The 14,180-nt window shown below is 57.2% G+C and overlaps 1 protein-coding gene across 21 annotated transcripts in view; it reads right to left on the minus strand.

Annotated features, from left to right (window-relative positions):
• PLEC (plectin) overlaps nucleotides 1–14,180 on the minus strand; it is a 475,125-nt gene that overhangs the window by 58,664 nt on the left and 402,281 nt on the right. For 8 of the 21 annotated variants that reach the window (XM_073543308.1, XM_073543306.1, XM_073543317.1 and 5 more), the window contains 3 exons: nucleotides 12,722–12,736; nucleotides 10,128–10,217; nucleotides 8,697–8,732 (listed from right to left, as the gene is read on the minus strand). In XM_073543308.1, coding sequence (XP_073399409.1) covers nucleotides 8,697–8,732; nucleotides 10,128–10,217; nucleotides 12,722–12,736 — 141 coding nt within the window. The remainder of the gene's footprint in view (nucleotides 1–8,696; nucleotides 8,733–10,127; nucleotides 10,218–12,721; nucleotides 12,737–14,180) is intronic. The other 13 variants (XM_073543307.1, XM_073543320.1, XM_073543323.1 and 10 more) reach the window with 3 other exon arrangements.

The following is a 14,180-nucleotide window of genomic DNA, read 5'->3' on the forward strand; positions in this document are numbered from 1 at the left end:
GATCCTAGTGCAGTAAGTACAGTGCCACCATCCTGATCCTAGTGCAGTGAGTACAGTGCCACCATCCTGATCCTAGCGCAGTGAGTACAGTGCCACCATCCTGACCCTGGTGCAGTGAGTTCAGTGCTGCCATCCTGACTCTGGTGCAGTGAGTTCAGTGCTGCCATCCTGACCCTGGTGCAGTGAGTACAGTGCTGCCATCCTGACCCTGATGCAGTGAGTTCAGTGCTGCCATCCTGACCCTGGTGCAGTGAGTACAGTGCTGCCATTGTGATCATAGTGTAGTGAGTTCAGTGCTGCCATCCTGACCCTGGTGCAGTGAGTTCAGTGCTGCCATTGTGATCATAGTGTAGTGAGTTCAGTGCTGCCATTGTGATCATAGTGTAGTGAGTACAGTGCTGCCATCCTGACCCTGGTGCAGTGAGTTCAGTGCTGCCATCGTGGTCATAGTGTAGTGAGTTCAGTGCTGCCATCCTGACCCTGGTGCAGTGAGTTCAGTGCTGCCATCCGGACCCTGGTGCAGTGAGTTCAGTGCTGCCATCCGGACCCTGGTGCAGTGAGTTCAGTGCTGCCATCCTGACCCTGGTGCAGTGAGTTCAGTGCTGCCATCCTGACCCTGGTGCAGTGAGTTCAGTGCTGCCATCCTGACCCTAGTGCAGCGAGTACAGTGCCGCCATCCTGACCCTAGTGCAATGATTACGGCGCCCCCATCCTGATCATAGTTCAGTGACTGCAGTGCTGCCATCCTGACCCTAGAGCAATGACTACAGCGCCCCCATCCTGATCATAGTGCAGTGAGTACAGTGCCGCCATCCTGACCCTAGTGAAGTGACTGCAGTGCTGCCATCCTGACCCTAAGTGCAGTGAATACAGTGCCCCCATCTTGACCCTAGTGCAGTGACTACAGTGCCGCCATCCTGACCCTAGTGCAGTGACGCCATCCTGGCCCTAGTGCAGTGAGTACAGTGCCACCATCCTGATCCTAGTGCAGTGAGTACACTGCCACCATCCTGATCCTAGTGCAGTGAGTACAGTGCCACCATCCTGATCCTAGTGCAGTGAGTACAGTGCCACCATCCTGATCCTAGCGCAGTGAGTACAGTGCCACCATCCTGACCCTGGTGCAGTGAGTTCAGTGCTGCCATCCTGACTCTGGTGCAGTGAGTTCAGTGCTGCCATCCTGACCCTGGTGCAGTGAGTTCAGTGCTGCCATCCTGACCCTGGTGCAGTGAGTACAGTGCTGCCATCCTGACCCTGATGCAGTGAGTTCAGTGCTGCCATCCTGACCCTGGTGCAGTGAGTACAGTGCTGCCATTGTGATCATAGTGTAGTGAGTTCAGTGCTGCCATCCTGACCCTGGTGCAGTGAGTTCAGTGCTGCCATTGTGATCATAGTGTAGTGAGTTCAGTGCTGCCATTGTGATCATAGTGTAGTGAGTACAGTGCTGCCATCCTGACCCTGGTGCAGTGAGTTCAGTGCTGCCATCGTGGTCATAGTGTAGTGAGTTCAGTGCTGCCATCCTGACCCTGGTGCAGTGAGTTCAGTGCTGCCATCCGGACCCTGGTGCAGTGAGTTCAGTGCTGCCATCCGGACCCTGGTGCAGTGAGTTCAGTGCTGCCATCCTGACCCTGGTGCAGTGAGTTCAGTGCTGCCATCCTGACCCTGGTGCAGTGAGTTCAGTGCTGCCATCCTGACCCTGGTGCAGTGAGTTCAGTGCTGCCATCCTGACCCTGGTGCAGTGACTGCAGTGCTGCCATTGTGATCATAGTGCAGTGACTGCAGTGCTGCCATCCTGACCCTGGTGCAGTGAGTTCAGTGCTGCCATCGTGATCATAGTGTAGTGAGTTCAGTGCTGCCATCCTGACCCTGGTGCAGTGAGTACAGTGCTGCCATCCTGACCCTGGTGCAGTGAGTACAGTGCTGCCATTGTGATCATAGTGCAGTGAGTACAGTGCTGCCATCCTGACCCTGGTGCAGTGAGTTCAGTGCTGCCATCGTGATCATAGTGTAGTGAGTTCAGTGCTGCCATCCTGACCCTGGTGCAGTGAGTTCAGTGCTGCCATCCGGACCCTGGTGCAGTGAGTTCAGTGCTGCCATCCGGACCCTGGTGCAGTGAGTTCAGTGCTGCCATCCGGACCCTGGTGCAGTGAGTTCAGTGCTGCCATCCTGACCCTGGTGCAGTGAGTTCAGTGCTGCCATCCTGACCCTGGTGCAGTGAGTTCAGTGCTGCCATCCTGACCCTGGTGCAGTGACTGCAGTGCTGCCATTGTGATCATAGTGCAGTGACTGCAGTGCTGCCATCCTGACCCTAGTGCAATGACTACAGAGCCCCCATCCTGATCCTAGTGCAATGACTACAGCGCCCCCATCCTGATCATAGTGCAGTGAGTACAGTGCCGCCATCCTGACCCAAGTGAAGTGACTGCAGTGCTGCCATCCTGACCCTAAGTGCAGTGAATACAGTGCCCCCATCTTGACCCTAGTGCAGTGACTACAGTGCCGCCATCCTGACCCTAGTGCAGTGAAGCCATCCTGGCCCTAGTGCAGTGAGTACAGTGCCACCATCCTGATCCTAGTGCAGTGAGTACACTGCCACCATCCTGATCCTAGTGCAGTGAGTACACTGCCACCATCCTGATCCTAGTGCAGTGAGTACAGTGCCACCATCCTGATCCTAGCGCAGTGAGTACAGTGCCGCCATCCTGACCCTGGTGCAGTGAGTTCAGTGCCGCCATCCTGACCCTGGTGCAGTGAGTTCAGTGCTGCCATCCTGACCCTGGTGCAGTGAGTACAGTGCTGCCATCCTGACCCTGGTGCAGTGAGTACAGTGCCACCATCCTGATCCTAGTGCAGTGAGTACAGTGCCACCATCCTGATCCTAGCGCAGTGAGTACAGTGCCGCCATCCTGACCCTGGTGCAGTGAGTTCAGTGCTGCCATCCTGACCCTGGTGCAGTGAGTTCAGTGCTGCCATCCTGACCCTGGTTTAGTGATTACAGTGCTGCCATCCTGACCCTGGTGCAGTGAGTTCAGTGCTGCCATTGTGATCATAGTGTAGTGAGTTCAGTGCTGCCATTGTGATCATAGTGTAGTGAGTTCAGTGCTGCCATTGTGATCATAGTGTAGTGAGTTCAGTGCTGCCATTGTGATCATAGTGCAGTGAGTTCAGTGCTGCCATCCTGACCCTGGTGCAGTGAGTTCAGTGCTGCCATCCTGACCCTGGTGCAGTGAGTTCAGTGCTGCCATCCTGACCCTGGTGCAGTGAGTACAGTTCTGCCATTGTGATCATAGTGCAGTGAGTACAGTGCTGCCATCCTGACCCTGGTGCAGTGAGTTCAGTGCTGCCATTGTGATCATAGTGTAGTGAGTTCAGTGCTGCCATCCTGACCCTGGTGCAGTGAGTTCAGTGCTGCCATCCGGACCCTGGTGCAGTGAGTTCAGTGCTGCCATCCTGACCCTGGTGCAGTGAGTTCAGTGCTGCCATCCTGACCCTGGTGCAGTGAGTTCAGTGCTGCCATCCTGACCCTGGTGCAGTGAGTTCAGTGCTGCCATCCTGACCCTGGTGCAGTGAGTTCAGTGCTGCCATCCTGACCCTGGTGCAGTGAGTTCAGTGCTGCCATCCTGACCCTGGTGCAGTGAGTTCAGTGCTGCCATCCTGACCCTGGTGCAGTGAGTTCAGTGCTGCCATCCGGACCCTGGTGCAGTGAGTTCAGTGCTGCCATCCTGACCCTGGTGCAGTGAAGTTCAGTGCTGCCATCCTGACCCTGGTGCAGTGAGTTCAGTGCTGCCATCCTGACCCTGGTGCAGTGACTGCAGTGCTGCCATCCTGACCCTGGTGCAGTGACTGCAGTGCTGCCATCCTGACCCTGGTGCAGTGACTGCAGTGCTGCCATTGTGATCATAGTGCAGTGACTGCAGTGCTGCCATCCTGACCCTAGTGCAATGACTACAGCGCCCCCATCCTGATCATAGTGCAGTGAGTACAGTGCCGCCATCCTGACCCTAGTGAAGTGACTGCAGTGCTGCCATCCTGACCCTAAGTGCAGTGAATACAGTGCCCCCATCTTGACCCTAGTGCAGTGACTACAGTGCCGCCATCCTGACCCTAGTGCAGTGACGCCATCCTGGCCCTAGTGCAGTGAGTACAGTGCCACCATCCTGATCCTAGTGCAGTGAGTACAGTGCCACCATCCTGATCCTAGTGCAGTGAGTACAGTGCCACCATCCTGATCCTAGTGCAGTGAGTACAGTGCCACCATCCTGATCCTAGTGCAGTGAGTACAGTGCCAGCATCCTGATCCTAGCGCAGTGAGTACAGTGCCACCATCCTGACCCTGGTGCAGTGAGTTCAGTGCTGCCATCCTGACTCTGGTGCAGTGAGTTCAGTGCTGCCATCCTGACCCTGGTGCAGTGAGTACAGTGCTGCCATCCTGACCCTGGTGCAGTGAGTACAGTGCTCCCATCCTGACCCTGGTGCAGTGAGTTCAGTGCTGCCATCCTGACCCTGGTGCAGTGAGTACAGTGCTGCCATCCTGACCCTGGTGCAGTGAGTTCAGTGCTGCCATCCTGACCCTGGTGCAGTGAGTACAGTGCTGCCATTGTGATCATAGTGTAGTGAGTTCAGTGCTGCCATCCTGACCCTGGTGCAGTGAGTTCAGTGCTGCCATTGTGATCATAGTGTAGCGAGTTCAGTGCTGCCATTGTGATCATAGTGTAGTGAGTTCAGTGCTGCCATCCTGACCCTGGTGCAGTGAGTTCAGTGCTGCCATCCTGACCCTGGTGCAGTGAGTACAGTGCTGCCATTGTGATCATAGTGTAGTGAGTACAGTGCTGCCATCCTGACCCTGGTGCAGTGAGTTCAGTGCTGCCATTGTGATCATAGTGTAGTGAGTTCAGTGCTGCCATCCGGACCCTGGTGCAGTGAGTTCAGTGCTGCCATCCGGACCCTGGTGCAGTGAGTTCAGTGCTGCCATCCTGACCCTGGTGCAGTGAGTTCAGTGCTGCCATCCTGACCCTGGTGCAGTGAGTTCAGTGCTGCCATCCTGACCCTGGTGCAGTGAGTTCAGTGCTGCCATCCTGACCCTGGTGCAGTGAGTTCAGTGCTGCCATCCTGACCCTGGTGCAGTGACTGCAGTGCTGCCATTGTGATCATAGTGCAGTGACTGCAGTGCTGCCATCCTGACCCTAGTGCAATGACTACAGCGCCCCCATCCTGATCATAGTGCAGTGAGTACAGTGCCGCCATCCTGACCCTAGTGAAGTGACTGCAGTGCTGCCATCCTGACCCTAAGTGCAGTGAATACAGTGCCCCCATCTTGACCCTAGTGCAGTGACTACAGTGCCGCCATCCTGACCTTAGTGCAGTGCCACCATCCTGATCCTAGTGCAGTGAGTACAGTGCCACCATCCTGATCCTAGTGCATTGAGTACAGTGCCACCATCCTGATCCTGGTGCAGTGAGTTCAATGCTGCCATCCTGACTCTGGTGCAGTGAGTTCAGTGCTGCCATCCTGACCCTGGTGCAGTGAGTTCAGTGCTGCCATCCTGACCCTGGTGCAGTGAGTTCAGTGCTGCCATCCTGACCCTGGTGCAGTGAGTTCAGTGCTGCCATCCTGACCCTGGTGCAGTGAGTTCAGTGCTGCCATCCTGACCCTGGTGCAGTGAGTACAGTGCTGCCATCCTGACCCTGGTGCAGTGAGTTCAGTGCTGCCATCCTGACCCTGGTGCAGTGAGTACAGTGCTGCCATTGTGATCATAGTGTAGTGAGTTCAGTGCTGCCATTGTGATCATAGTGTAGTGAGTTCAGTGCTGCCATCCTGACCCTGGTGCAGTGAGTTCAGTGCTGCCATTGTGATCATAGTGTAGTGAGTTCAGTGCTGCCATTGTGATCATAGTGTAGTGAGTTCAGTGCTGCCATCCTGACCCTGGTGCAGTGAGTTCAGTGCTGCCATCCTGACCCTGGTGCAGTGAGTACAGGGCTGCCATCCTGACCCTGGTGCAGTGAGTACAGTGCTGCCATCCTGACCCTGGTGCAGTGAGTTCAGTGCTGCCATCGTGATCATAGTGTAGTGAGTTCAGTGCTGCCATCCTGACCCTGGTGCAGTGAGTTCAGTGCTGCCATCCGGACCCTGGTGCAGTGAGTTCAGTGCTGCCATCCGGACCCTGGTGCAGTGAGTTCAGTGCTGCTATCCTGACCCTGGTGCAGCGAGATCAGTGCTGCCATCCTGACCCTGGTGCAGTGAGTTCAGTGCTGCCATCCTGACCCTGGTGCAGTGAGTTCAGTGCTGCCATCCTGACCCTGGTGCAGTGAGTTCAGTGCTGCCATCCTGACCCTGGTGCAGTGAGTTCAGTGCTGCCATCCTGACCCTGGTGCAGTGAGTTCAGTGCTGCCATCCTGACCCTGGTGCAGTGAGTTCAGTGCTGCCATCCTGACCCTGGTGCAGTGAGTTCAGTGCTGCCATCCTGACCCTGGTGCAGTGAGTTCAGTGCTGCCATCCTGACCCTGGTGCAGTGACTGCAGTGCTGCCATTGTGATCATAGTGCAGTGACTGCAGTGCTGCCATCCTGACCCTAGTGCAATGACTACAGCGCCCCCATCCTGATCATAGTGCAGTGAGTACAGTGTCGCCATCCTGACCCTAGTGAAGTGACTGCAGTGCTGCCATCCTGACCCTAAGTGCAGTGAATACAGTGCCCCCATCTTGACCCTAGTGCAGTGACTACAGTGCCGCCATCCTGACCCTAGTGCAGTGACGCCATCCTGGCCCTAGTGCAGTGAGTACAGTGCCACCATCCTGATCCTAGTGCAGTGAGTACAGTGCCACCATCCTGATCCTAGCGCAGTGAGTACAGTGCCACCATCCTGATCCTAGCGCAGTGAGTACAGTGCCACCATCCTGACCCTGGTGCAGTGAGTACAGTGCCACCATCCTGACCCTGGTGCAGTGAGTTCAGTGCTGCCATCCTGACCCTGGTGCAGTGAGTACAGTGCTGCCATCCTGACCCTGGTGCAGTGAGTACAGTGCTCCCATCCTGACCCTGGTGCAGTGAGTACAGTGCTGCCATCCTGACCCTGGTGCAGTGAGTTCAGTGCTGCCATCCTGACCCTGGTGCAGTGAGTTCAGTGCTGCCATCCTGACCCTGGTGCAGTGAGTACAGTGCTGCCATTGTGATCATAGTGTAGTGAGTTCAGTGCTGCCATCCTGACCCTGGTGCAGTGAGTACAGTGCTGCCATCCTGACCCTGGTGCAGTGAGTACAGTGCTGCCATCCTGACCCTGGTGCAGTGAGTACAGTGCTGCCATCCTGACCCTGGTGCAGTGAGTACAGTGCTGCCATTGTGATCATAGTGTAGTGAGTTCAGTGCTGTCATCCTGACCCTGGTGCAGTGAGTTCAGTGCTGCCATTGTGATCATAGTGTAGTGAGTTCAGTGCTGCCATCCTGACCCTGGTGCAGTGAGTTCAGTGCTGCCATTGTGATCATAGTGTAGTGAGTTCAGTGCTGCCATCCTGACCCTGGTGCAGTGAGTACAGTGCTGCCATCCGGACCCTGGTGCAGTGAGTACAGGGCTGCCATCCGGACCCTGGTGCATTGAGTACAGGGCTGCCATCCTGACCCTGGTGCAGTGAGTACAGGGCTGCTATCCTGACCCTGGTGCAGTGAGTACAGGGCTGCCATCCTGACCCTGGTGCAGTGAGTACAGGGCTGCCATCCTGACCCTGGTGCAGTGAGTACAGGGCTGCCATCCTGACCCTGGTGCAGTGAGTACAGGGCTGCCATCCTGACCCTGGTGCAGTGAGTTCAGTGCTGCCATTGTGATCATAGTGTAGTGAGTTCAGTGCTGCCATCCGGACCCTGGTGCAGTGAGTACAGTGCTGCCATCCGGACCCTGGTGCAGTGAGTACAGTGCTGCCATCCTGACCCTGGTGCAGTGAGTACAGGGCTGCCATCCTGACCCCAGAGCTGTGATGTTTCACCCATCAGGTGCACACAGGGGCGGCAGTCACATTCCTGAATCGCAGACGCCCGCCATAAAGGGGCATTCAGGAAATCTCATGGATGTCCGCACTGTGAGCGTGCACTTCCTGTGGAGGAAAGATCTTCAAAGACGGACTGTGAGGAGGAAGCAGGGCGTCTCACCGAGCGCTAAGCAGCCGATCGTCACCCCTGACCCGGGGCACCGGCCGGCCGCAGAGAGCTCAGGAGCCCGTCCAGGGGCGGCTGCCCAGGTGAGACGCTGCTGTCACACGTCATCACTATCCAATATGGCTGCACAGATAATCCCACACCCAGACACTCGCCGCGCTCACCCAGACCCCTGCTATCAGTCATGGACCCGCGGCGCAGTCACAAGGGAGGGGCGGGGCCATGCATCTTCAGCCAATCAACAAACTTCCAGAAACAAACCACCAATCATGTTAGCGATAGTTTAATTTGATTGGCTGTCTACATTGTGTGGTGTCATCCCGAGCCGTGCGGGGTCGCGCACCATGAGTAATGGGTGGGGGGGGTGTCATTACTTATGTGTGGGTGATGGGCAGATCCATGTCCTGCTCGTCTCCCTGCGCCATCGTCAGCGGGCACAATGCATGGTGTTGCCCGGGCAGGGATGACATCACGCCCGCTCTCAGCCAATGGCAGGCCTGCATGCGACTAGAACATCATGTAGGTGCAAACATGGCGCCCTCCGGCACTCACCAGCCGCAGGTTCCTGATAACGTCCCGCTCCCTCGGCTACCCAGCAACAGCAGTGCAAGAAGGGAGCAAAGGGCAGAGGGCAGAGGTCAGGGTCCAGCAAACAGGAGACACAAGGGGGAGAGAGAGCGAAGGGGTTATCCCAGCAGAAGTGTTAATAGGTTAAAGGGAGAGCCCACCCGCAGCTGATGTAGGGGGCCGAGGAACGCCGCCACCACAGCCAAGGGTCTCCGGGAGGATGAGGGGCGTACACAGACAACTGCACAGACCCCCCCCTGGACTCCTGTCACTTATTACATGGGGGCTAGGGGAGGATGAGGGGCATATGCAGACAACTGCACCGACCCCCACCTGGACTCCTGTCACTTATTACCAGGGGGCTAGGGGAGGATGAGGGGCATATGCAGACAACTGCACCGACCCCCACCTGGACTCCTGTCACTTATTACCAGGGGGCTAGGGGAGGATGAGGGGCATATGCAGACAACTGCACCGACCCCCACCTGGACTCCTGTCACTTATTACCAGGGGGCTAGGGGAGGATGAGGGGTGCACACAGATGACTGCACTGACCCCCACCTGGACTCCTGTCACTTATTACCGGGGGTGTTGGGGAGGATGAGGGGTGTATACAGACGACTGCACCGACTCCCACCTAGAGTCCTGCCACTTATTACCGGGGGTGTTGGGGAGGATGAGGGGTGCACACAGATGACTGCACCGACCCCCACCTGGACTCCTGTCACATATTACCGGGGGTGTTGGGGAGGATGAGGGGTGTATACAGACGACTGCACCGACCCCCACCAGGACTCCTGTCACATATTACCGGGGGTGTTGGGGAGGATGAGGGGTGTATACAGACGACTGCACCGACCCCCACCTGGAGTCCTGACACTAATTACCGGGGGTGTTAGGGAGGATGAGGGGTGTATACAGACGACTGCACAGACCCCCACCTGGAGTCCTGTCACTTATTACCTGGGGGCTAGGGGAGGATGAGGGGCATATGCAGACAACTGCACCGACCCCCACCTGGACTCCTGTCACTTATTACTGGGGGTGCTAGGGGAGATGAGGGGTGCACACAGACGACTGTAAAGACCCCCACCTGGACTCCTGTCACTTATTACTGGAGGTCTCGAGGAGGATGAAGAGTGCACACAGATGACTGCATCAACGCCAACCTGGACTCCGGTCATTTACTGGGAGTAATGGGTATATTATTGCTGTAACCAGTAGAGTTCGCACACTACAATGTGGGGTCCTGACTTTATGTTGGGGAGTTGTGTGGGACCCCCAACTATCAGGACAGGAGAACAGAGGATGAGGGTGAGTGAAATTAGTAGTGAGAGATGCAGGAGGTCTACACGACATCCCAGGAGAGCGGAAGCTGCAGTCCACATTGAACCTGAGGATATAGTGGGGACTTACCAGTGTCTCCCCCGAGAGAACTTCCAGGAGAGAGATGAGGTTGTGTCCATCACGGAGGTCTTCATACAAATCATTCACGTGACGCTGAGCCTGGAGACAAGAGAGAAGGGATTAATATGGCGACAACATACTGACCAAGGAGCGCCACAGGAGAGGTCTGCAGAGAATTGATTGGGCAACTGTGGCACAGGAGAGGCCTGCGAAGAAGTAACCGGTCAACTACGACACAGGAGAGGCTTGTAGAGAGTGACTGGGCAACTGCGTCACAGGAGAGGCCTGTAGAGAGTAACTGGTCAACTACGACACAGGAGAGGCTTGTAGAGAGTGACTGGGCAACTGCGTCACAGGAGAGGCCTGTAGAGAGTGACTGGGCAACTGGGGCACAGAAGTGACTGGGCAACTGAGGCACAAGAGAGGCCTGTAGAGAGTGACTGGGCAACTGCGTCACAGGAGAGGCCTGCGGAGAAGTGACCAGGTAATTACTGCACAGGAGAGGCCTGCGGAGAAGTGACCAGGTAATTACTGCACAGGAGAGGCCTGCGGAGAAGTGACCAGGTAACTGCAGCACAGGAGAGGCCTGCAGAGAAGTGACCAGGTAACTACTGCACAGGAGAGGCCTGCGTAGAAGTGACCTGGTAACTGCAGCACAGGAGAGGCCTGCGTAGAAGTGACCAGGTAACTACTGCACATGAGAGGCCTGCGGAGAAGTGACCAGGTAACTACTGCACAGGAGAGGCCTGCGTAGAAGTGACCAGGTAACTACTGCACATGAGAGGCCTGCGGAGAAGTGACCAGGTAACTACTGCACAGGAGAGGCCTGCGGAGAAGTGACCAGGTAACTACTGCACAGGAGAGGCCTGCGGAGAAGTGACCAGGTAACTACTGCACAGGAGAGGCCTGCGTAGAAGTGACCTGGTAACTGCAGCACAGGAGAGGCCTGCGTAGAAGTGACCAGGTAACTGCAGCACAGGAGAGGCCTGCGGAGAAGTGACCAGGTAACTACTGCACAGGAGAGGCCTGCGTAGAAGTGACCAGGTAACTACTGCACATGAGAGGCCTGCGTAGAAGTGACCAGGTAACTACTGCACATGAGAGGCCTGCGGAGAAGTGACCAGGTAACTACTGCACAGGAGAGGCCTGCGTAGAAGTGACCTGGTAACTGCAGCACAGGAGAGGCCTGCGTAGAAGTGACCAGGTAACTGCAGCACAGGAGAGGCCTGCGGAGAAGTGACCAGGTAACTACTGCACAGGAGAGGCCTGCGTAGAAGTGACCAGGTAACTACTGCACAGGAGAGGCCTGCGTAGAAGTGACCAGGTAACTACTGCACAGGAGAGGCCTGCGGAGAAGTGACCAGGTAACTGCAGCACAGGAGAGGCCTGCGGAGAAGTGACCAGGTAACTGCAGCACAGGAGAGGCCTGCGTAGAAGTGACCTGGTAACTGCAGCACAGGAGAGGCCTGCGTAGAAGTGACCTGGTAACTGCAGCACAGGAGAGGCCTGCGGAGAAGTGACCAGGTAACTGCAGCACAGGAGAGGCCTGCAGAGAAGTGACCAGGTAACTACTGCACAGGAGAGGCCTGCGGAGGAGTGATCAGGTAACTGCAGCAGAGGCGAGGCGGAGGAGGAAAGGGTTCCGGCACTGCATCACAGGAGAAGCAGCTGGCAGCAGCAGGATGATCGCAGACGGCAGCAGAGCGGAGGACTTGGCACAATCTCTGCCTCGCTGAGGAGCAAGGTTTAACCTTTCATCTGTAAGGTGTTCGGCACCTCGCCCAGCACTGCCCATCAGAGCAGCGCCTGATAAGACACTGCACCTCTGATTTCAGCTCCTGGGTGTCAGATGCATCAGATTCACAGGGAGTACTCCCGACTTGCATGGAGCTGGAATTTCCTGGCACTAGACCTCTCTCCTGTAGGAAAATTCTCATAAAGGGCCCAATGTCTCCAGGAGTCTCCGAAGGCCAAATCAGCAGAACGTATGGAATATGTGAGCCAACGGCGCTGGCAGAGCTGGGCACGCTCGTCAGCACACAACGCCACCTCTGTACTGCTGCCCTAAACGCTGCTCAATCTGCTCAACACAAGGCGGCTGGGTATCTCTACAGCAGAAGGGTGGTCCAGGAACAGAGCTGCCACCTGACTGGCACAGGGCGGTATTAGACTGCCTCCATGCCACATGCTTTTGGTCTGTGGCATGGACAGGGTTAAGCGGGCAGACACCTTCTTAGTAAACAGACTTGACTGGCAGAGATTAGTGGAAGCAGCATGTACAATGTATACAATCCGCGTATGGCTGCGCCCCGGGTGTCACAGGTGATAGCGCCATTGTACAACACAGCTGTCAGCAGGTCGGGGGCGTCTGTGACAATGATGGCGGCATGCGGACAGACCTCACAGCACATCACGACAGCCACCGTAACACACCATGCCGAGGATGAGTGCAGCACACCAGCAGCCATCACCATGACCAATGCCAGATGGTAAAGACACAATATCAGGCCAATCCGCAGCAACAACTGGACGTGTGGTTAATATGGAACAAGGCATGCACACAGTCCTGCGGTGACCCACAAGATGAGGAAGCAGGCACCTACCTCTGCCCTCCAGTGCTGCAGAGTCCACAGGAGAGGAGAGAGGCCGAGACGGGACGGGGAGGAGGGAGAGGGAGAGAGCGGGACGGGACGGGGAGGAGAGAGAGGGAGAGAGCGGGACGAGGGGGGGGGGGGGGAGGAGGAGAGAGCGGGACGAGGGGGGGGGGAGGAGAGAGCGGGACGAGGGGGGGGGGGGAGGAGAGAGCGGGACGAGGGGGGGGGGGAGGAGAGAGCGGGACGAGGGGGGGGGGAGGAGAGAGCGGGACGAGGGGGGGGGAGGAGAGAGCGGGACGAGGGGAGGGGAGGAGAGAGCGGGACGAGGAGGGGAGGAGAGAGCGGGACGAGGAGGGGAGGAGACAGCGGGACGAGGAGGGGAGGAGAGAGCGGGACGAGGAGGGGAGGAGAGAGCGGGACGAGGAGGGGAGGAGAGAGCGGGACGAGGAGGGGAGGAGAGAGCGGGACGAGGAGGGGAGGAGAGAGCGGGACGAGGAGGGGAGGAGAGAGCGGGACGAGGAGGGGAGGAGAGAGCGGGACGAGGAGGGGAGGAGAGAGCGGGACGAGGAGGGGAGGAGAGAGCGGGACGAGGAGGGGAGGAGAGAGCGGGACGAGGAGGGGAGGAGAGAGCGGGACGAGGAGGGGAGAGCGGGACGAGGAGAGGAGGAGACACGAACGAGAGGATGAAGAAAAGAAGAGGAAACGAAGAGTTATCACAGAAATCAACCAAAGGTCAGAGGTGACATCAGAGACCTGTAGAGACCATCCAGGGCCGACAGAAAACCCACAACCACTGGAGCTACAGCACATCAGAGACCATCGCTCTCCGACCTACAGCACATCAGAGACCATCGCTCCCCGACCTACAGCACATCAGAGACCATCGCTCCCCGACCTACAGCACATCAGAGACCATCGCTCTCCGACCTACAGCACATCAGAGACCACCGCTCCACGACCTACAGCACATCAGAGACCATCGCTCCCCGACCGACAGCACATCAGAGACCATCGCTCCCCGACCGACAGCACATCAGAGACCATCGCTCCCCGACCGACAGCACATCAGAGACCATCGCTCCCCGACCGACAGCACATCAGAGACCATCGCTCCCCGACCGACAGCACATCAGAGACCATCGCTCCCCGACCGACAGCACATCAGAGACCATCGCTCCCCGACCGACAGCACATCAGAGACCATCGCTCCCCGACCGACAGCACATCAGAGACCATCGCTCCCCGACCGACAGCACATCAGAGACCATCGCTCCCCGACCGACAGCACATCAGAGACCATCGCTCCCCGACCGACAGCACATCAGAGACCATCGCTCCCCGACCGACAGCACATCAGAGACCATCGCTCCCCGACCGACAGCACATCAGAGACCATCGCTCCCCGACCGACAGCACATCAGAGACCATCGCTCCCCGACCGACAGCACATCAGAGACCATCGCTCCCC

This window comes from Dendrobates tinctorius, unplaced genomic scaffold, assembly GCF_039654945.1.
Source record: "Dendrobates tinctorius isolate UK_male_01 unplaced genomic scaffold, ASM3965494v1 ptg000130l, whole genome shotgun sequence".
Lineage (NCBI taxonomy): Eukaryota > Metazoa > Chordata > Amphibia > Anura > Dendrobatidae > Dendrobates > Dendrobates tinctorius.